This window comes from Eublepharis macularius, chromosome 1, assembly GCF_028583425.1.
Source record: "Eublepharis macularius isolate TG4126 chromosome 1, MPM_Emac_v1.0, whole genome shotgun sequence".
In the NCBI taxonomy this organism is placed as follows: Eukaryota; Metazoa; Chordata; class Lepidosauria; order Squamata; family Eublepharidae; genus Eublepharis; species Eublepharis macularius.
This window is the reverse complement of record NC_072790.1, coordinates 235,849,394-235,870,089: the sequence shown is the minus strand read 5'-3', so window position 1 is coordinate 235,870,089 and position 20,696 is coordinate 235,849,394. Positions and strand designations below refer to the sequence as shown.

General features: G+C 46.7%; 2 protein-coding genes across 4 annotated transcripts in view; one reads left to right on the top strand and one right to left on the bottom strand.

Annotated features, from left to right (window-relative positions):
- DUSP23 (dual specificity phosphatase 23) overlaps nt 1–20,696 on the bottom strand; it is a 50,791-nt gene that overhangs the window by 16,242 nt on the left and 13,853 nt on the right. The window contains exon 1 of one of the 3 annotated variants that reach the window (XM_054993736.1): nt 10,781–11,209. The exons of 1 other annotated variant lie outside the window; for it this stretch is intronic. The gene's annotated coding sequence lies outside the window, so the exon portion shown is untranslated. Of the gene's footprint in view, nt 1–4,758; nt 4,871–10,780; nt 11,210–20,696 lie in introns of those variants that run through there. One more of the 3 variants, XM_054993714.1, reaches the window with a different exon arrangement.
- Nucleotides 8,674–14,854, top strand: LOC129339086 (serum amyloid P-component-like). The gene is made up of 2 exons (XM_054993692.1): nt 8,674–8,844; nt 13,549–14,854. The coding sequence occupies exons 1-2, from the start codon at nt 8,754–8,756 to the stop codon at nt 14,157–14,159; spliced, it is 702 nt and encodes a 233-aa protein (XP_054849667.1). The 5' UTR covers nt 8,674–8,753; the 3' UTR covers nt 14,160–14,854.

The window sequence follows — 20,696 nt, the reverse complement described above, 5'->3', positions numbered from 1 at the left end:
TCCTGCATAGGAAATGCCCACGAAAGCTTCCCACATGCTTCCAAATTTCCAAAAAAGAAACGGGAGAGAGCCATCAGTGCTGTCAGTGGGGGAAAGAGAGGCATCATTATCTTCAATGATGTTTCTTTATAAGGCAAGATCGAAATAACGGAAAAGTGCGCTCAAAATTTTTTTAAAAAAATGGGCGGGGAAAAAAGGTCCCGCCCAAAAAAGCGGTTTTCGAGAGGCCGTGTGACCGGAGGGACGCGCGAGAAAGACGGATTGGAAGCAGGAATGTGAACGAAGAGGAAAAAATCGCAGATTGGAAGCAAACGGAAGATATCCGATAAACATGCGGGTAATGGGTGAATGTGGATTCGACCCAGGTCTACTACTTAGAATCCTTCTGAGATCTACTTCCAGAAAAGCATTCTTTAGGTTTCACTGAAAAACTTAAAATACTCTAATTTGGGATACCACCTTTTTCCTGGCCATCTAAAAAAATTAAGCTTTACCTCACTTCTTTTCCTAGCTCACCGAACCTCCCACTCACCCAAGAGATACTTCCCCATTCACCACCTTACAGTTCCCAGCGAATCGGAGAAAAACACTGTGGCCTGCTCCTGTGCCCTCAACAGAATTTTCCTGTGCAGCCACAATGCTGATATATACACCACTGACAGATAACGACAGGTAAGGATTTTCACAGCACCGAGGTGAACATTAGCATCACTGGCTAGCTGTCTTTAGCTCAAGCTGCTGTTAGAGGCAGAGGAGCAGGGGCCGGTTGAAAAGCTGGCAATTCTATTCCTCCTCCACCTCTGCATTGAGAAAGAATCCAGAAGCACTGACTAGATTAAGTCTCTACCTGGAAAGGGGTACTACTCACATGACCCTTAAAGAATAAATTGGGTCTGCCCACACCCAGGGCCATATTATTCCTAAGGCTGACTAGGCCGAAGCCTAGGGGCCCCGAAAGCACCCCCCCCCACATAAATTACAATTGATTCTCTTATATAACCTCTATTAATAAGATAATTAACTGTTTTCTTATTGAAATGACACAAATTAGTCAATTCCACACGTCCCAGCATAGTGCTATCCTCGCGCAAAACTCTTCCTTGCCCGATTTCTGACATCATTGCGCCTCGAGAGTGTCATCAAGGCGCGATGATGTCAGAAATCGCGCCAGGAAGACGCCCTCATTGCACGAGTATAGTGCTATGCCGGGGCGTGTGGAATCGCCCGTTGTCTCTTATATTAAAGCAATTGTCCATAAATTATATATTTTAATAAATAATAAAAATGTTATTCACTTCAAAATATTACAGTATTCTATTCAGGACTTTTTTTCTGGGAAAAGAGGTGGTGGAACTCAGTGGGTTGCCCTCAGAGAAAATGGTCACATGGCTGGTGGCCCCGCCCCCTGATCTCCAGACAGAGGGGAGTTTTGATTGCCCTCCGCACAACTCGGCGTGGAATGCAATCTAAACTCCCCTCTGTCTGGAGATCAGGGGGTGGGGCCACCAGCCATGTGACCATTTTCAAGAGGTTCCGGAACTCCGTTCCACCGCGTTCCAGCTGAAAAAAAGCCCTGACAGTACTGAACAATTATACTCCCAAAATGTGCTTTCCTGAAGAGTTCAACACATGCAATAATTTTTAAAAAAAAAATTGTGAATAGAATTCTTTAGGAGATCCTGAAAATGGATATAGGGCTATGTACTATGGTCTAGTACCTACCGTACCAGGGTGAGGCTGTCAGCTGTAGTGGAGTAAAAAAATGAAGTGCTGGAGGGGGCTGAGATAACTGAAAGCCCAGGGGCCCAGCCATGGGTTAAAATGACCCTGCCTGCTCTTCCCCGTCAAGATCACCACCTGTATCCTTGCCAGAGGTTGCATACTGCCAAAAGGGGCATGGCAGACAGAAATCCAGCAGGTGCAGCTTTCCACCATGCTTTTATCTCCGTATGGAGAACAAAAAGATGGCTGTTGAATCTCCACCTATCACACAGTTATGAAAGTGTGGTTGGCTTGGAATAAAAGATTGTCGTCTTACCTCCGGAAAATTTGTCTCCTTGCCTAACACTCCAAATCTAAATGCAAAGATTTCCTACTCTAACACGATTTCTTCCATTTTTAGAAAAAGTTAGGGGCAGGCTGGAAACAGCTCTCTGGGGTCTGGAAGCCCCCCCCCACTCTCCACCTGCTCAGGGGCATTGTAACCACTGAAGAATGGGGTCCGCCTGATCACAGCCAAATTCCACCTATGCTGGCATCCTCTTTTGAAAAGTGGCTAGCCAAATCCCTCCAGGAAGTCCACAAGAAAGTCATAAAAACGGCACACACCGAATGCCTCCAGCACTCACAGGTACGCTACCTCTGAACATGAAGGTTCCAAATAGTTATGGCTAACAGCTGTGTTAGATCTCTCTTCCATAAGAACTGATTGGCTGTATTGGACCCAAAAGCTTTGTAACCCAGCGTCCTCCTCCCCAGTTAGCCAAAAACTGATGCGAAACTCACAGGCAGCTCTGAAATCAACAGCCCTACTTAGATACACTGCCTCTGCACCTGGAGGTTCCATTTTGCTAGCATCCATTGATAAAAACTTCTTTCCTCCTCTATGATTTTCCCCCTTTTGTAAGTACCTAAGAGCTAAGCTACAAGTGACGCCTGACACAGGTTGGACACTTGTCAGCTTCCCTCAAGTTTTGATGGGAAATGTAGGCATCCTGGTCTTGCAGCTGTAATGGAGAGCCAAGCTGTAAAACCAGGACGCCTACATTTCCCATCAAAACTTGAGGGAAGCTGACAAGTGTCCAACCTGTGTAAGGCGTCACTTGTAGCTTGGCTCTCAGATAGTGACTAACATTTCCCTCCATTTTATAGGATTTTAAAACAGCCTTACTCAGATACACTGCTTCTGCACAGAGAGGCTCCATTTCGCTAGCATTGATGGGTAAAAACTTCTTACCTCCTCTATGACTTTCCCCCCTTTTGTAAGTGCCTAAGATAGTGACTAACATCTCCCTCCACTTTATACGATTTTAAAACAGCTTTACTCAGATACACTGCTTCTGCACAGGGAGGCTCCATTTCGCTAGCATCGATTGGTAAAAACTTACCTCCTCTATGACTTCCCCCCTTTTGTAAGTGCCTACGATAGTGACTAACATCTCCCTCCACTTTATATGATTTTAAAACAGCCTTACTCAGATACACTGCTTCTGCACAGGGAGGCTCCATTTTGCTAGCATCCATTGATAAAAACTCCTCTCCTCCTCTATGACTTTCCCCCCTTTTGTAAGTACCACTTACTTTATAGGATTTTAAAACAAACAAGCTGTGCCCCCCTACCCGTACACGCGCTGCTCCAAAGCAGCCAAGCGCCTAAAAATAACTCTTTGCACCGAGTTCGCGTCCGGGCTGACATTGAGGCCGCAGATGGTGCCCTTCATAGAGTTGCTAGCTCTGGGATGGGAAAATCCTGGAGATCTGGGGGCAGAGCATGGGGGTTTGGGGAGGGACACTGTAACCCACCCTCCAAAGCAGCCATTTCCTGCAAGGGGAACTGATCCTGCAGCTTGGAGATCCGCTATAATTGCGGGAGATCTCCGGCCACCCCCGGGAGGTTACAAACAGAACAAACAGGGAAGGTAGCAACTCAGTCTAAAAGGTATATTGCTCGATCAAAAATGGAATAAATTGACAACAAAGATAAATATATACAATCTATAAGTCAACAATATATGATGCATATGAAAAAATGGGGACCCAATACAGTTTAACACAAATGGGCAAGTTCATTTAAGTAATATGCACTGTATAATAAAGGCAATTCATATGCAGTATAACACAAATAAGTTGGTTTGTTTAAAGTAATGTATAGTAACATCAATTTCTAGTCACAAAGGATGCATCACAGTCTGTGTAGGTGATGCTTCAGGTATGCCAAAAATAAGGTTCATTAAAGAGCTTCAGGTATGCCAAAAATAAGGTTCATTAAAGAGCTCTTTAATGAACCTTATTTTTGGCATACCTGAAGCATCACCTACACAGACTTGTGACTAGAAATTGATGTTACTATACATTACTTTAAACAAACCAACTTATTTGTGTTATACTGCATATGAATTGCCTTTATTATACAGTGCATATTACTTAAATGAACTTGCCCATTTGTGTTAAACTGTATTGGGTCCCCATTTTTTCATATGCATCATATATTGTTGACTTATAGATTGTATATATTTATCTTTGTTGTCAATTTATTCCATTTTTGATCGAGCAATATACCTTTTAGGCTGTGTTGCTACCTTCCCTGTTTGTTCTGTTTGTGTCTTGAGTGGGAAGGGGAGCCCCTTGCTTTCCTTTTCTTGTTGCACCCCTGGAGGTTGGCAACCTTACCACCTCCCTGCATATACATGCAACCAGCCTACCCAGATTGGCACAGACTGGCCAATCATATTACATGCACAAAGGTACCGGATGGATATTAGGAAAAACTTTTTCACGGTCAGAGTAGTTCAAAAGTGGAATCAGCTGCCTAGGGAGGTGGTGAGCTCCCCTTCACTGGCAGTTTTCAAGAAGAGGCTGGATGAATATTTGTCAGGGATGCTTTAGGCTGATCCTGCACCGGGCAGGGGGTTGGACTAGATGGTCTGTATGGCCCCTTCCAACTCTATGATTCTATGGGAGGAAATGGCCGTCTGCCCTCCCTCCCCTTTAGGCATTATGCAATGGCGATCTAGGAGCCACCCCGTCCCTCCCCATTACCTGAAACAGAGAAACGATTGCAAAACGCAGTTTGGGAGGTGGAGGAAAAAACCAGCAGCTCCGTTTCTTGCAAGCCGACGGCAGCCGAGCAGACATAAACATAGGCAGGGAGCCTCTCCCAATGCCCGTCCCCCAGGGCGGAAGCGAATAAGGGAGCCTGGCGCAACTCTCAGATTTCTTCTCCCTCCAAAGACGCGCCTCCTAGCAAATTGCAGTGCAGATTTCAATGCAGTGCAGATATCAGTGCAGAAACCTCATCCCCTACCCCAAATTGTGTTAGTCTTAATAGGTGCGACTGGACTCTTGCTCTCGTCTACTGCTACAGACAGAAGTCACTCCCCCCACCATTACTCTTTCAGAAATCGTTCCAGAATTTTGGGGTTGTCAACTCTAGTTTGAGAAATTCCTGGAAATCTGGGGGTGAAGCATGGGGAAGGTGGAATTTGGGGTGAGGAGGGAGCTCAAGCACGGTCCATAGGGCTGCCAGCTCCAGGTCGGGAAATCCCTGGAGATTTGGGGGTAGAGCTCCGAGAGAGCAGAGTTTGGAGAGGGGAGGAAGCTCGGTGGGGTATAATGCTTATAGAGTCACCCTTCGAAGTATTTTCTCCAGGGGAACTGATCTTTGTTGTCTGGTAATCCGTTGTTATTCCTGAGGATCTCTAGGGCCCAGCTGGAAGTTAGCAGCCCCACTTATATCATTTATAACTGGTGTTTCTCTCTGATACTTAAGATGGATTGTGCACATCTGAAATGGGAAGAAAGTAAATCTGGGATCCGCAGGGATCCTCATAGATACTATAGTTTTTAAAATAGGACAGCTCAAATGTAACATCGAACCACACATCACAGCCAGGGCCACAGAACGAAAACCTAAAAAACACGGATCAAAAATATGTGATGCTGCCGCTGCGAAAAATGTAAATCCAAGGCGCAGATCTTCATGAATTCATATGATTTTTACTTTGAAACAAGATAAAAACACCGTCGTGTTGTGGATCAGGTCTTACTCTAGAGGCAGCACCAAAACAATAATGCTTTTGCTTCTTGCTGGCACCACCACGCCGCAAAGACGTGGTTTGAAAGCGCAGATTCTCATGGATTCTATGGATTTTTACATCAGATCAACCAAAACTCACCATTCAATCCCAAATCGTGGCCATAGCCATAGACTGAACCGCAAAAATCTCCCACCCACCAATTGGCCTCATGCCTCAAAAACCTGGTTTGAATGAATCATGCTGCCAAACCCTGGTTTGAATGAAACACGCACCCCCACTTCATGGTGTCACTACACTGCAAAAACGTGGTTCAAAAGCATAGATCCTCATGGATCCTCTGGATTTTTAAATCAGATCAACCAAAACTCACCATACAATCCCAAATCGTGGCCAGAGCCAAAGACTGAACCGCAAAAATCACCCACCCTCCACTTGGGGGTGCCACCACACCACAAAAACGGTGTTTGAATGCACATTGATCTTCTGGACTTTTACATGGAGTCACCCAAAACTCACCATATAGTCTGTGTCCATTGCCACAGATTGCACCCCAAAATCATGCACTCACTGTTTCGTGGTGCAAAAACATGCTTCGAAGGTATGGATCCTCATGGATCCACTGGAGTCTTACATGGGGTCACCCAAAACGCAACATGCAATCCCATATCATGTCCATAGCCACAGACTGAACCACAAAAATCATGAACCCTCTGCTTCTTGGCACTGCCATGGTGCAAAAACATGGTTTCAAGGCACAGATATTGATGGATCCTCAGGATTTGTCCATTGGGTCACCCAAAACACTCCATACAATCCCATGTCATGTCCATAGCCACAGACTGAACCACAAAAATCATGAACCCTCTGCTTCTTGGCACTGCCATGGTGCAAAAACATGGTTTCAAGGCACAGATATTGATGGATCCTCAGGATTTGTCCATTGGGTCACCCAAAACACTCCATACAATCCCATGTCATGTCCATAGCCACAGACTGAACCACAAAAATCATGAACCCTCAGCTTCTTGGCACTGCCATGGTGCAAAAACATGGTTTCAAGGCACAGATATTGATGGATCCTCAGGATTTGTCCATTGGGTCACCCAAAACACTCCATACAATCCCATGTCATGTCCACTGCCACAGATTGCACTAAAATAATCATGCGTACACCACTTGGTGGCACTGCCAAGGTGCAAAAACCTGGTTCAAAAGCACGGATCCTCGTGGATCTTCAGGATTTGTACTTGAGGCCACCCAAAATGCACCAGTCAATCACATTTCATATCCATAGCCACAGACTGAACCACAAAAATAATGCGCCCGCCGCTTCCTTGGGAAGCCATGGCACAGAAAGATGGTTCAAAGGCATGGATTCTACAGGATCCTATAGTTGTTTAAAAGTAGAACACAAACAAATCTAGCACCAGATCATACATCACTGCCAGTTTCACAGACTCACTGAACTATAAAAAACACAAATTCACTATAAAACTATAAAAAACACAAAAAACACAAAATACGATGGCAGCACCACGGGACAATCTGCGGCAATGGACACGATGTGGGACTGTGTGGTGAGCTTTGGGTGACCCCACGTAAAAATCTAGAGGATCTATGAGGGTCCGTGTTTTCATATGACATTTTTATGTTGTGGCAGTGCCATGGAGTGGTGGGCACATGACTGTTTAGGTGCTGTTTCTAGACTAGGACATGGTCTATAATGTGACAACCTTTTTGTTTTGTTTCAGTATAACAATGATATGAATTCATGAGGATCCATTTAAAATAATCTGGATCCAACTTTTACTCACTCCCCCTAAAATGCAGTAAAAACAGTATAATACAGACAACCGACATTGAACACAGCTGGATTACAAAATCAGAGAACGATGCGCTAATAAGAGAATAATGCATTCAATACAGCAGTATAATATACCATGAAAAAAGCAATGAAAGTTGCCTACGGTTTCACAGGCAGTTAACTCGAACCCTATGCCATTTAGAAAAATACTCTCCTGAACAATTCAGTTTTACACATTCTGTAAAATTTTACACACACCTTGGAATCTTTCCCCTGACAAATCATGTATAGTTGTCAATGTTATGATAGTTGTAGCAAGGTCAGCAAACATCCAATGTGATGTTTTTGGTAGGTAGGTAAAGATAGTCCCCTGTGCAAGAACTGAGTCATTATTGACCCATGGGGGGAAATCACATTTTCTTGGCAGATTTTTTTTGTTACGGGGTGGTTTGCCATTGCCTTCCCCAATCATCTGCACTCCCCCCCCCCCAGGCAGGGCTGGCACGGCCATTGAGGCCAGGTAGGCGGTGGCCTCAGGCGCGGGGTGCCGGAGGGAGCGCTGGAGGAGGCGCAGGGGGCGGGAGCATGCACCACAGAGCTGTGGCCTCCTAGCCCTCCTGCCCTGCACCACCACCGCCGCCGCCAGCACACGCCGCTAGCTGCCGCCAGCACACACCAGGCACAGCCACTGCGGGCAGGCATCTGCGGCAGAGCAGGCAAACAAAGCGGGAGAGCTCGGAGACCACCAGCGCATTGTCAGAGCTAACATGGCTAACTCCTCTGGATTCCTGGACAGTGGGCAACTGGCTTTGGTCTCTTGATAGCGATTCAGCACAGAAAGAGACCAAGCCACAGCCACCACTTTCTATGCGCCACTCACAGCAGAAGCCCTTTGGTCTGGCAACTTTACTTATCTTTGCTGCGGTGCTTGGAGCTCAGCCCGTATCACCGGACTGTGTGGCCACAGAAGTCTCTTTCCTTGTTTATTCTGAAGCGGCCTGTGACCTCTCAGGCCAGGCTTTGTTCACTGGACTTTAAAAGTTTTCCACTGAATCCCCCTGAAGGACAACGTCTCCCTCCAGCAACACTGAATACTGATTAACTTCAGAGTTGACTCCAAGGGCCGGGCTGGGCGTTAGAGTGGACAGTTTTGGAGGAAAAAGAACAGGCTTTGGTTGACTACCGTCTGTTCCATGGCTCTCTGTTTTCCGGGTGGTAACATGGACCAGGCAGGTCTTTGGCTTCTCGTCTTCCTGGGCGTTTCGGGAGCGCTGGCACAGACATGTAGGTGATGGGGGTAATATGATCTGGGCTAGTGGTAGGTGAGTCCCAAACCCGTATCTCCCTCGTTGCCACTCTCTCCACCTCATGCTTGCCCCCCACCCGGTTTCACCTTCTAGGCCACACTTCCCCCATGAGAATCATTGACAGCTACTTGGTGAGTGGGACTATAATTTTCTGATGGGTAATGTTAGCCCCTGACATCAGAGATGGGGCTTTACATTGGACTGGCTAAATCTGCTAGTCAGTCTTACAGAGGAGGCTGGCTTAGGTCAGATTCTATTATCTATAAATATCTGGGGTAGGGGCGGACCTGCTCTTTGCCTCCATTCAGACTGTATGAATCTGGTGACCGCAGGATGCTGGGTGTGTGTGGGGGGGTGTGTGTCAAAGACAGGGTTACCAGCTCCAAGTTGGGAAATTCCTGGAGATTCTGGGGGTGGGAACTGGAGACAGTGGGGTTTGGGGAGGGGCGGGACCACAGCAGTTTTAATGCAATAAAGTCCGCCCTACAACGCAGCCATTTACTCCACGGGAACTGATCTCTGTGGTCTGGAGATCAATTGAAATTCTGGGAGCTCTCCAGCCACCACCTGGAGGTTAGCAACCCTAGAAAGGCCTCATCCTCTAATGGGATGTGTGTGTGTGTGTGTGTGCGCGCACGTGTGAGTGTGAAGACTCTTAAACGCTTGTGTAATGATTTCAAGTAAATGTGTGCCTGTGTCTTTAAATGCTTGGTTTGAGCCAGGTGAAGAGTGGGGGTGAGAGAGGGAAGAGTGAGTGATATGATTGGTTGATGACTGAGAGTGTGGGCGGAGTAAAAGCAGTTTAGACTGACAGTGCAGAGAGAGAAAAGATCCGGTCAGAAGAAAGCAGGCTAGCTGTGTGCTGCCTGAATATGTTGAAGTGTTTATGAGAGAAATATAACCTGTGTGGAACCTGAACTGAGCATGTTTGTGAAAGGACACTATGAGCCAAGCTACAAGTGACGAATGACACTTGCCTGGCAAGGGAACAGACTCACGTGTATTCCTCCCTGTTCACTTGCCATTCACGTGCTCTCCACTTGATCAAGTGGAATGCAAGTGGAGCGCAAGTGAACAGGGAGGAGTACACGTGAGTCTGTTCACTTGCCAGGCAAGTGTCATTCGTCACTTGTAGCTTAGCTCTCAGGGCCAAGCTACAAGTGACGAATGACACTTGAACGGCAAGTGGATTGAGTGGAGGGCAAGCGAACAGGGAGAAATACACTTGCCGTTCAAGTGTCATTCGTCACTTGTAGCTTGGCCCTCAGTCAGGGAAGGAGAGGCCAACTGTGTGCTGCCTAAGCAGGTTTAATATTTCTGTGAATAAGAGTCTGGGGGCCAAGCTACACATGACGAATGACACTTGAACAGCAAGTGTATTTCTCCCTGTTCGCTTGCCCTCCACTCAATCCACTTGCCGTTCAAGTGTCATTCGTCATGTGTAGCTTGGCCCAGAGAGGCTAGCTGTGTGTGAAGCCTTGGAAGAGATCTGTGTGAATGAGAGTAAATGAAGTAACTTTAAGAACCGAGAACTACTTTTATGAAACCAATACGCTTTTTAACTAAATAAAAGTTTGTTTTGTTATATCTCAGAGTAGCTGTCATTGCCATATTCCATTCCTATCCTCAGGGCCACGTAGAACCACGAAGGAGCTTGACGCTTTGGGAACGTTATCAAAGGGGAAATTTAAATAAAATATCTTGGAATAAAATATTCCTGGTGGCAGCAGACTACCCAGAGGGTTGATAGATTAAAAGAAAAATCTACCCTAAAGAAAGTAAACAGCTTGTATTCCACACATTTTTTGAACCAAGTGATAAGAGAGATTCGGGCCAGACTCCTTGATTAACCAAGCATTCAACACTGTAGGATCCCACTATGTAAAAGGCGAGCCATATTGGCGATGACTCACGTTTTATTCCTGTATGGCTGCAGCACTCCCAAGCCTCTGTAGCCTCAGAAGGCACCGCAGCAGGTTGGCTCTACCCTCCCCAGCCCCGATCAGGCTGTGGTGGAAGAAGCTGGGAGTGCCTGGCCCACCAGCATGCCCCTCCCCAGCCCCGATCAAGCCACGGTGGGTGTGGGAAGGCCTGCCCAGCCTGCAAAGCCCTTCCTAGCTATGTTTCATGAAATTATTTTTTAAAAAACAACCCGAAGCAGCTTTCTAGAGCCCGTTGTATTTTTCCCCACAATGGGCTTTGTTGCTAGTTTTACTATATAATTGAGTAAGCGTATTTCAGACAAATGACTCTATACCCTGGTGCACTACCAGAGGGCGCTGCCATGGAGGGAAGCCTAGGCAAGGTACCATGTCCCTCTGGAAAATGTACCATGGTGGGAAGCCCAGGCTGGGAGCAGGTGGCAATGCCCAACTTCTAGTTTCACCCAGCTGGTATTAGAAGTGAGGCAGATGGCAATGCCCACCACCCAACTTAACCCAGCTAGTATTAGGAGCGGAGTAGGTGGCAATGCCCACCCCCCTGCCTTAACCCAGCTGGCATTAGGAGCAGAGCAGGTAGAATTTCCCCTCCCACCTTAACCCAGATGGTATTAGGAGTAGGTGGCAGTGTCCACCGCTCACCTTAACCCAGCTGGCATTAGGTGCGGAGCACTTGGCAGTGCCCACCCCCCTTCATCCAGCAGGGATCAGAAGCAGAGCAGGGGGCTTTGCCCACCCACTGTCTTAACCCAGCAGGTACTAGCAGCAGAGCAGGTGGCAATGCCCACCCCCACCGTAACCCAGCTGGGATCAGGAGCAGATCAGATGTCAATGCCTGCCCTCTTTCACCCGACTGGGATCAGGAGCGGAGCAGGTGGCAATGCCCATCCCCCAACCTAACCCAGCTGGTATGAGGAATGGAGCAGGTGGCAATGCCCTCCCCTGCCTTAACCTCGGCCGAATCCACACTTCCTTTTGTTTCCGCGCCTTTTTCGCAACCATGGTGCTGTTCAAGCAGATACTCACACGCTTTCCCATTCCAAGTGTTCTCTGCCATCCCCGCGCCACAATTGCGCCTCCTTTCCATACCACATGATAATGGTGGAAATCTGTTTTTTCCCCAGTCCTTTTTTTTTTTAAAAAAGGGCTTTCATAGCGCATTTGCACAATAAAGAAAGGTCGGTATACCGCAAAACCTACTTTAGTGAGCAGCGGTTTGCACGGGAAAAGAAACAGACGATGGTCCTTTAATTGTCGAAGGCTTTCACGGCCGGAGAACGATGGTTGTTGTGGGTTTTCCGGGCTGTATTGCCGTGGTCTTGGTATTGTAGTTCCTGACGTTTCGCCAGCAGCTGTGGCTGGCATCTTCAGAGGTGTAGCACCAAAAGACTTTTGGTGCTACACCTCTGAAGATGCCAGCCACAGCTGCTGGCGAAACGTCCGGAACTACAATGCCAAGACCACGGCAATACAGCCCGGAAAACCCACAACAACCATCGATGGTCCTTTATCTTACCATCAGTTACTTTCCTCTCTCGGCTTTGAATGGAACCTGGTTCCCCCCTATAAATACTCTGGTTTTTCCCTGGCTCTGCCTACATAAGAGTTGGAATATTGGTATAGTGCAAAATTAACTTTTTTTGGAAAAAAAAGGGAAGTGACGTGTGCCGTCAACACTGATGACGGAGGAGGGAACTGCCCACTATAACACTTTACTCAGTGGCGTGCGGAGAACTGATTGCGCCACGAAGATGCACTGGGAGGGTGAATGTGATGATGCACAGCATGGTAGCGGAATGAACCCAACTGCCATGACTGCGCAAGATAAGCGGATGGTGTGTGTGTGTGGATTTGGCCCTGGCTGGTATTAGTGGCGGAGCAGGTGGCAGTGCTTCACCCCTCGCCATCACCCATTTGAGATCAGGAGCGGAGCAGGTGGCAATGCCCACCCCCCGCCATCATCTGGCTGGGATCAGGTGCAGAGCAGGAGGCGATGCCCTTCTTCCCTTCACCCAGATGGGCTAAGGAGCAGGGAAAGTGGCAATGCCCACCCTCTTCAACCTAGCGGAATAAGCCACTGAACAGGTGGCAATGCCCACCCTGTCTTCACCCTGCCGGAGTCAGGAGCCAAGCATGCAGCAATGCCTGCCCCCCCTCAACCTGCTGGAATCAGGAGCAGAGCAGGTGGCAATGCCCGCACCCCCTTCACTGAGCAGGGATCAGGAGCAGAGCAGGTAGTAAAGCTTACCATCCACCTTCACTTGTCAGGATCAGGTGCAGAGCAGGTGGCAATGTCTGTTCCTCCCTTCACCCAGCAGGAAGCAGGTGGCAATATCCACCCCCTTCACCCAGTTGGGATCATGCTTGGAGCAGGCGACAATGCCTTCCCCCCTTCACCCAGCTGTAGTCAGGTGCAGAACAAGAGGCAATGCCCCTCCTTTACCTGGCATGTATCAGGCATGGAGTAGGTAGCAAAGCCCACCACCCCTTCACATGGCCGAGATCAGGCAGATCAAGTGTGGAGCAGATGACAATGCCCACCCCCCATCCTTCACCAGCTGGGATCAGTGATGGAGGAGGAGTGAATGCCTGCCTGCCTGCCCTCCCCTTTCTAGAGCCTGTTGTATTTTTCCCCCATAACAGGCTATGTTGCTAGTACTTACATAACAAGAAGTTTATTCAGGGGAGAAGAAGCAAAAGAAACGAGGTGTCTCTGAGATCTTGTCTTTCTTCTCTGTCAGGCTTGGATGAGAAGGTATTTGTGTTCCCAAAGCCTTCAGAAAACGCCTACGTCCTGTTGAAACCTCACCTGGTGCAGCCACTGCAACAATTCACCGTGTGTCTTAAGTTCTACACTGATTTGACCCGCTCCTTCTCCCTCTTCTCCTGTGCCTCGAAGAACCACTCCAACGATATCCTCCTCTTCAAGGACAGCCCCACAAAGTACCATCTCTATGTGGGTGGGCAATATCTCTCATATTATGTGCCTGGAAACACAAATCGAGGCAGCCACTGGGAGAATATTTGCATGACGTGGAATTCGACTACGGGGGTTATTCAGTTGTGGGTAGACGGCCTGGCATTGCCCAGGAAAGGGCTAGCTAAAGGCTATACTATCAGTACGCATATAGTGATGATACTAGGCCAGGGCCAAGATTCTTACGGAGATTCATTTGAAGAACAGCAGTCCTTTGTTGGGGAAATGGCAGAGGTGTATATGTGGGATACTGTTTTGCCCCCGGAACAATTGAGGAGGATCCGGCGGGAGACGGTGCCTACCCCTTTGGTGGACTGGACAGCTCTGAACTTTGAGATCAAAGGCTACATACTCTTGGAGCCCACCTTAGACTGAGACCTAAAAGCTACAGCTCGATGGAATATCCTCGATGGGCTAAGACAGGCATATCTGACTTTTGACATATCACAAACTGAACACGGCCCAACAAACCATGTGTAGCAACCTGGACTAGGAACTTTATACCAACTACTTGGGTATATCTTTAGAATCACTTTATCTTGCACCTACTCCAACAGCATTTCAGACAATTAAATGGAGGCTCTTATAGACATTCAGTTCCAGCGCCTGACCGAGGCAGCTAGGACAACCTGTTCTTCAGGTAACTTGTGACTGCCTCTGTCATCTGGCCAGTTAGCCGCCTATTTCCTCTTCCTAACTGATCCCCATCAAAGAAGGGCACTAATGCTGGCCAGATTCAACATACTGCCTTCAGCCATTTTCGTTGGCAGATGCCAAGGGACCCCTTACGAACCCAGAAAATGCCCTTGTGGCCTGGGTGTCAATGAATCTGTTCCCCACGTTCTATTATACTGTTTATTTTATTCTAAGATCCGAGACAAACTTTTGAACTCCCTTCTTTATTCATGGTGCGGCCTTTCTGATAATGTCAAGGTCCAGCGATTACTGTCTGGTCACAACTTTCCCATAACCTCTAACGTGGCTAGTTTTCTTCAATCTGCAATCTGTATCAACTAATTTTAATGTACCTTTTTTCGCTCTGACATGCCAATAAAGGTTTTGTGAGCGTGTGTGTGTGTACCAACTACTTTTGTTGCTGGTCTGGAAGCCCATCTAGAACTTTCCCACATTGGTTATTTGCCTTGAGATCAATGCTGCTGGGAAGTGGTAGTTTCGGGCTTTTTTTTTGCACATTTCTCTATAGCAGGGGTGGCCAAACTTGCTTAATGTAAGAGCCACATAGAATAAACGTCAGATGTCTGAGAGCCGCAAGACATGATGCATTGAAGTGACTTCAGATGAAGAGGCGGGTTTGGAGGAGTGTCCTGAAAGTGACATCACAGGAAGGGGTGGGGGGGTTGTGCAGTATGCTGGAAGTGACATCATCAGAAGGGGTGGAGTTTGGGAAGAGCCATCACTTGACCTTTGACTTAGAAGTGATGTCACATCCTTGCTACCCCCAAAGTCCTCAGGTATTTTCTAAGTCAGACCTGGCAAACCCAACATTTTTATTGAAAATATGAAAGACACGGAAAGAAAGAAGGAAGGAAGGAAAGGGAGGGACGGAAAGACATGAAAAGAAAGGAGGAAAGGGAGGGAGGGAAATAAACAAAACTAAAAATGTATGGCCATGGCGATACTCAGAGACCACCGGGAGCCACACAATATGTCTAGAAGAGCCACATGGGGCTCCCGAGCCGCAGTTTGGCCACCCCTGCTCTATAGCATAACAGTGCGTTCACACACCTGCTGGATTTCTTCCAGATTTTGTCTCATCTTTCCCGAACCTGGGTGGGTTCCAGATGTGAGCAGGAAAAGCTGCCCCCACTGTGAAAGCAGCACCAAGGGAGGGCAACAGCGTGGCTTGTTCTTACACTTCTTGGCTCCGCTTTACGAGGGAAAGCTCTGGGAGGTCCACAAGTTGTGCTCCAAAAGATCACAACGTGATATGGAGGCTCCCCGATACAGTAGGGACATGCTGTGCTCCACCTGGGGAAAAATCCCCAGGAAACTACAAACCGCCTCCGAACATCTCTTGCCTTGAAAACTCTATGGGGGTTGCCATAATTTGGCTGTGACTTAATGGCACTTTCCACCAGCAATTGACATATTGACATACCAGTATCAGGGTACGTCACTATGTCAATTATTGGTCTTAAAAATCCTTGAAAAAGACACCTGGTGGTGTGTATGTGTGTGTGTGGGGGGGGTCAGAGCAGGGCCTGGGGCAGGGAAAATACACAAGAACCCGCTATCTGGAAGCCCTCTTAATGCTGCTCTTCATCAACTTCTGCAGCAACTAGGAGGCTTGCATAGGCGAGTGTTACACTGTGGAAAAACCCTTAGATGAGTTTGGGAGATTTCAATCTGGATCTTCCAAGCCAGTATTAATTTCAAAAGGTAAATTATAACAACAACAGCTACATTCGATTTATATACGCCCTTCAAGACAACTTAATGCCCACTCAGAGCGGTATACAAAGTATGTTATTATTCTCACCACAACAAAACACCCTGTGAGGTGGGTGGGGCTGAGAGAGCTCCTAGAAGCTGTGACTGACCCAAGGTCTCCCAGCTGGCTTCAAGTGGAAGAGTGGGGAATCAAACCTGGCTCTCCAGATCAGAGTCCTGCCACTCTTAACCACTACACCAAACTGGCTGTAGTTAAAATGGGGGTTGGGGAGGCTCCAATTTGGATTGGTGCTGAGCAATGAGAGGAACAGGGGTTTATCCCTTCTCTTTACCAAATGCTTTGACCTGTAAAAAAACAACCCTATTATCATGTTATCATGATTTGGCACAGAGATTAGTGGCAGGGTGTAGTGGTTAAAGTATCCAAAGAGAATAACAACATCATAATAATTGATTTATATACCACCGTTCAGGACAACCTAACGCCCACTCACAGCGGTTTACAAAGTGTTCAGAGGAGTTAGCTGTGTTAGTCTGTAGTAGCAAAACAGTAAAGAGTCCAGGAGCACCTTTAAGACTAACAAACTTTATTGTAGCATAAGCTTTCGAGAGCCACAGCTCTCTTCATCAGAGACATCTCACAAAGAGAGCTGAGGATCTCAAAACCTTGTGCTACAATAAAGTTGTTTACAAAGTGTGTTATTATTATCCCCACAACAATGACCCTGTGAGGAAGATGGGGCTGAAAGAGCTGTGACTGCCCCAAGGTCACCCATCTGGCTTCAAGCGGAGGAGTGGGGAATCAGACCTGGCTCTCCAGATTAGAGTCCTGCCACTCTTACCCACTACTCCAAACTGGCTCTTGCATTCAGGAAAATGCAGGAAATCCAGAATCAAATTCTCATTCGGTCATGAAATTCACTGGGGAGAGCCCATGCAATGTAGTGGCTAGAGTGCTGGACTACAATTGAGGAGTCATGGGTTCAAATTCTCACGCAGGGATGAGCTTTGTTGGATGATCTTAGGCCAGTCACTCAGCCTGACCTATCTCACCGTGTTGTTGTTGTGCAGATAAACTGGAAGAGGGATTAACTGTGTATACTGCCGAGTTTCTCGGAAGAAGGGTAAAATAAAATGTGATAGATGTTAGGTGATGGATCTGGTCCCGAGTCACATTCTCTCTCAGCCTAACCTACATTGCAGGGTTGTTGTGAGGGTAAAGTGTAGAACCGCGTATGCTACCCTGAGTTCTTTGGAGGAAGGGGTAGGGATAAAAAATGGGTTGACCCTTGGAAGGAACAAGAGACAGGAACTGCCAGGAAGGGGTCAGTTTTGGTTGCTGATATTATGTAAGGGAGAGAAGGATTAAACCCCCTCTACCCGCATGATATAGTCCCAATCCAAATGGACCTACAACCTCTCTGAAATTCACCTTCAAACAAATGTTGGGAAGATCCAATCAATTCTCAGAATCTTCTCTAGTTGGACTGCAAGACCTGTAAAACCCAGAGGGGTGGTAAACTTTCAGCAGGCCAGAATCCAGGGCTGATAGGTTGCACTTGTCTTTCTGAGCTGTAGTCTCAAGTCGTCGTATATTAATTTTTGACAGCGTAAATAATAGGGCTTTGGGGATTTGTAGCCTTCTATTTGTTGTTTGGAATCCTTAATTTGTTGCTGGTTGTGCATGCAGATTTGTGATGCTATAGAAGTTAAATAAAATAATTTTTAGACTAAGGTTCTGAGGATAGTTTTGCTTTTTCTGACATCATTGAGATTGGGGAGATTCTCCAGCAAATTGTATATGATTGAAAACATTTTAACTGCTTGCTGAAATCAGATTATTTTTGCTTCAGAAGATGCCCTGTTAAGAAACGTATTATTTTCTTTAGAATATGATGAACTAAATTAGGTGTGTTAGTTTATATAAAGGTTGTTGCATACTGAATTTGTCAAGGATTGTATTTTAAGAAAAATTAACAAAATGGTCAAGATTCATGACTGAGAGCTTGTTCCACAAAACTCACGCGAAATTCAGCCTTTCAGATTTCAGCCCTGAAAATTCAGCCCATATCGAAATTTCTGGAGAAATTTTAGTTCAGCAGTTCTTCAAAATATTTTTTTTAAAAACCCTGATACCTTGGGCCGTTTCCACACAACTTACTGGCTGACAGAACGTTCTGCAAAACACCCGGAAGATAGTGTCTTCTCGTGTGAAATCGTGCCAGGAAGACGCTTTCATCCGGGAGTTTTGTGCGAAGTAGTGTCTTCCTGGCGTGATTTCGCGCAAGAAGACGCTATCTTCCGGGTGTTTTGCAGAACCTTTCGTCAGCCGATAAGTCATGTGGAAATGGCCTTCGCTTGGGGAAATATATTTGGTTAAAATTCATCTGAGATTAAAAGCAAGGGGAGAGTATCTGGGACACAGCCATATGGCTGTATAAAGAGACTCAGAGTGGGACCACAAGTGACGCCTGACACAGGTTGGACACTAGTCAGCTTCCTTCAAGTTTTGATGGGAAATGTAGGCATCCTGGTTGCAGCTTGGCTCTCTGACTGCTGTCCAATGGACTTTTCAACTGTCACTTGTCCAACATTCCGCCAAGCTGCCTACATTTCCCGCCAAAACTTCAGGGAAGCTGGCAAGTGTCCAACCTGTGTCAGGCGTCACTTGTGGTCCCGCTCTCAGAAGAGTCTAAATATTAGATCAGATGTCACATCACTCCCAATGTTTTGTCTGACTCTGGAATCTCTCTCTACTTCTTCTTCAGTGTCATCTCGACATTTGACCTTTTCTAAGTGACATTGATGAAAAGGCAGATTACAATAAGTAAACCTGCAAGATCAGATAGTAATCAAAGAACTTCCAAACTGACAAAAGTACAGCAGACTTCAGTTTCAGACTTCAGTTTTGGACTTTAGTTTCCTCTTTGCGTGGGCCAACGGAACTAGTTGCCATGTTGGCCATCAGATTCAAATGTCATGTTTCATGGTTTAAAGATCACAAACGTTCAGTGAATTCAAGCATTCCCCTCCTCTTCTTCATGGCTTTTGTGAGCCCCTGCTTAGTTTTACACCTGATCAAACTATGATGATTATTTATTTTTTATTTAAAACATTTCTATGCTGCCTTTCCATGCAAAACTCCCCCTCCAAGTCTCTGAGCATCAAAACATTTCAAAATTAAAATAGCATTTAAAATAATATGTAAACGATTCCATAAAAATAAAGGCACAACACCAAAATGAGAGGAGGGTCAATAACAGTTATTGGGAGCATGCCAAACAAAATAAAACAAAAGTCTTCACCCACTGGCAGAAGACAACAATAGAGGGAAATAGACAAATCTTCCTGGGAAGAAAGTCCCACAGTTTTGGTGCCGTGACTGAGAAGGCCGTGTTGGATCTCAGAGGGCGGGGCACCCAAGTCAGGGCCTCTGAAGATAACCAGGATGGATGGATAAGTTCTTATGGAAGAAGGCAGTCCTGCATAGATCTAACCATGGTCAACTACAATTTAGATGTAAACCTCAACTATAATGAGACCAAGCTATGGATGAAAGGGGAGGGAGTTGCATGGGGGGGATAGCAGGGTTGCCACCTCCAGGTTGGGAAATTTGGGAGATTTGGGGATAAAGCCTAGAGAGGATTTGGGGAGGGGAGGGACCTCAGAAGGGTACAGTGCCATAGAGTCCACCCTTCAAAGCAGCCCTTTTCTCCAGGGGAACTGATCTCTAATGCCTGAAGGTCAGTTGTAATTCTGAGAGCTCATCTGGAGTTGGCAACCTTAGGACAGAGTGGAAGGGGAAGTCCACAAGCTCAAGGCATACTCTCTCTTGTTTAACTCCACGATTAGACATCAGAGTTTGTGATATCTGAACCAGACCTAGCATCTTTACTTTAAAAAAGTAGCAATCTATATACCCAAAGGCAGGGGGGTTTTTTCTGGGAAAAGAGGTGGAACTCCGTGGTGGAACTCAGGACTGCACAATGACATCACTTTGGGTCAGCTGGAACAAGGGGGGAGTTTTTTAAAGTTTAAATTGCCCTCGGTGAAAATGGTCACGTGACCGGTGGCCCTGCCCCTGATCTCCAGACAGAGAAGAGTTTAGATGGCCCTCTGCGTCACATGGTGCAGAGGGCAATCTAAACTCCCCTGTCTGGAGACCAGGGGGTGGGGCCGCCAGTCATGTGACCATTTTCAAGAGGTGCCGGAAGGCCGTTCCACCGCGTTCCAGCTGAAAAAAAGCCCTGCCCAAATGAAAGTGCATTGTAGTTTACTTTAAAAGTGTGACCTGCCATGAAGAATGTTAAAATGACTCTCAGGGCCTCATGCAGATATACACCCTTCTAAATCCGCTGACTTCAACAGAAAGGTGCAACTCTGCTGAGAATTGCTCTATCAATATGGCATTTTGCTCATGCATACAAATAGACACTTATGGGTCATGTCCATCTAGCTGTACCTGCTGTTGGAATATATGTGTGTTGCAAGGTCTGACAT

What these genes read in the sequence shown, in the direction of transcription:
- LOC129339086 (XM_054993692.1), top strand. Translation starts at nt 8,754, where the DNA reads ATGGCTCTCTGTTTTCCGGGTGGTAACATGGACCAGGCAGGTCTTTGG. An exon ending in GGGAGCGCTGGCACAGACAT is followed by an intron (nt 8,845 to 13,548) that starts GTAGGTGATGGG and finishes CTTCTCTGTCAG; the next exon opens with GCTTGGATGAGAAGGTATTT.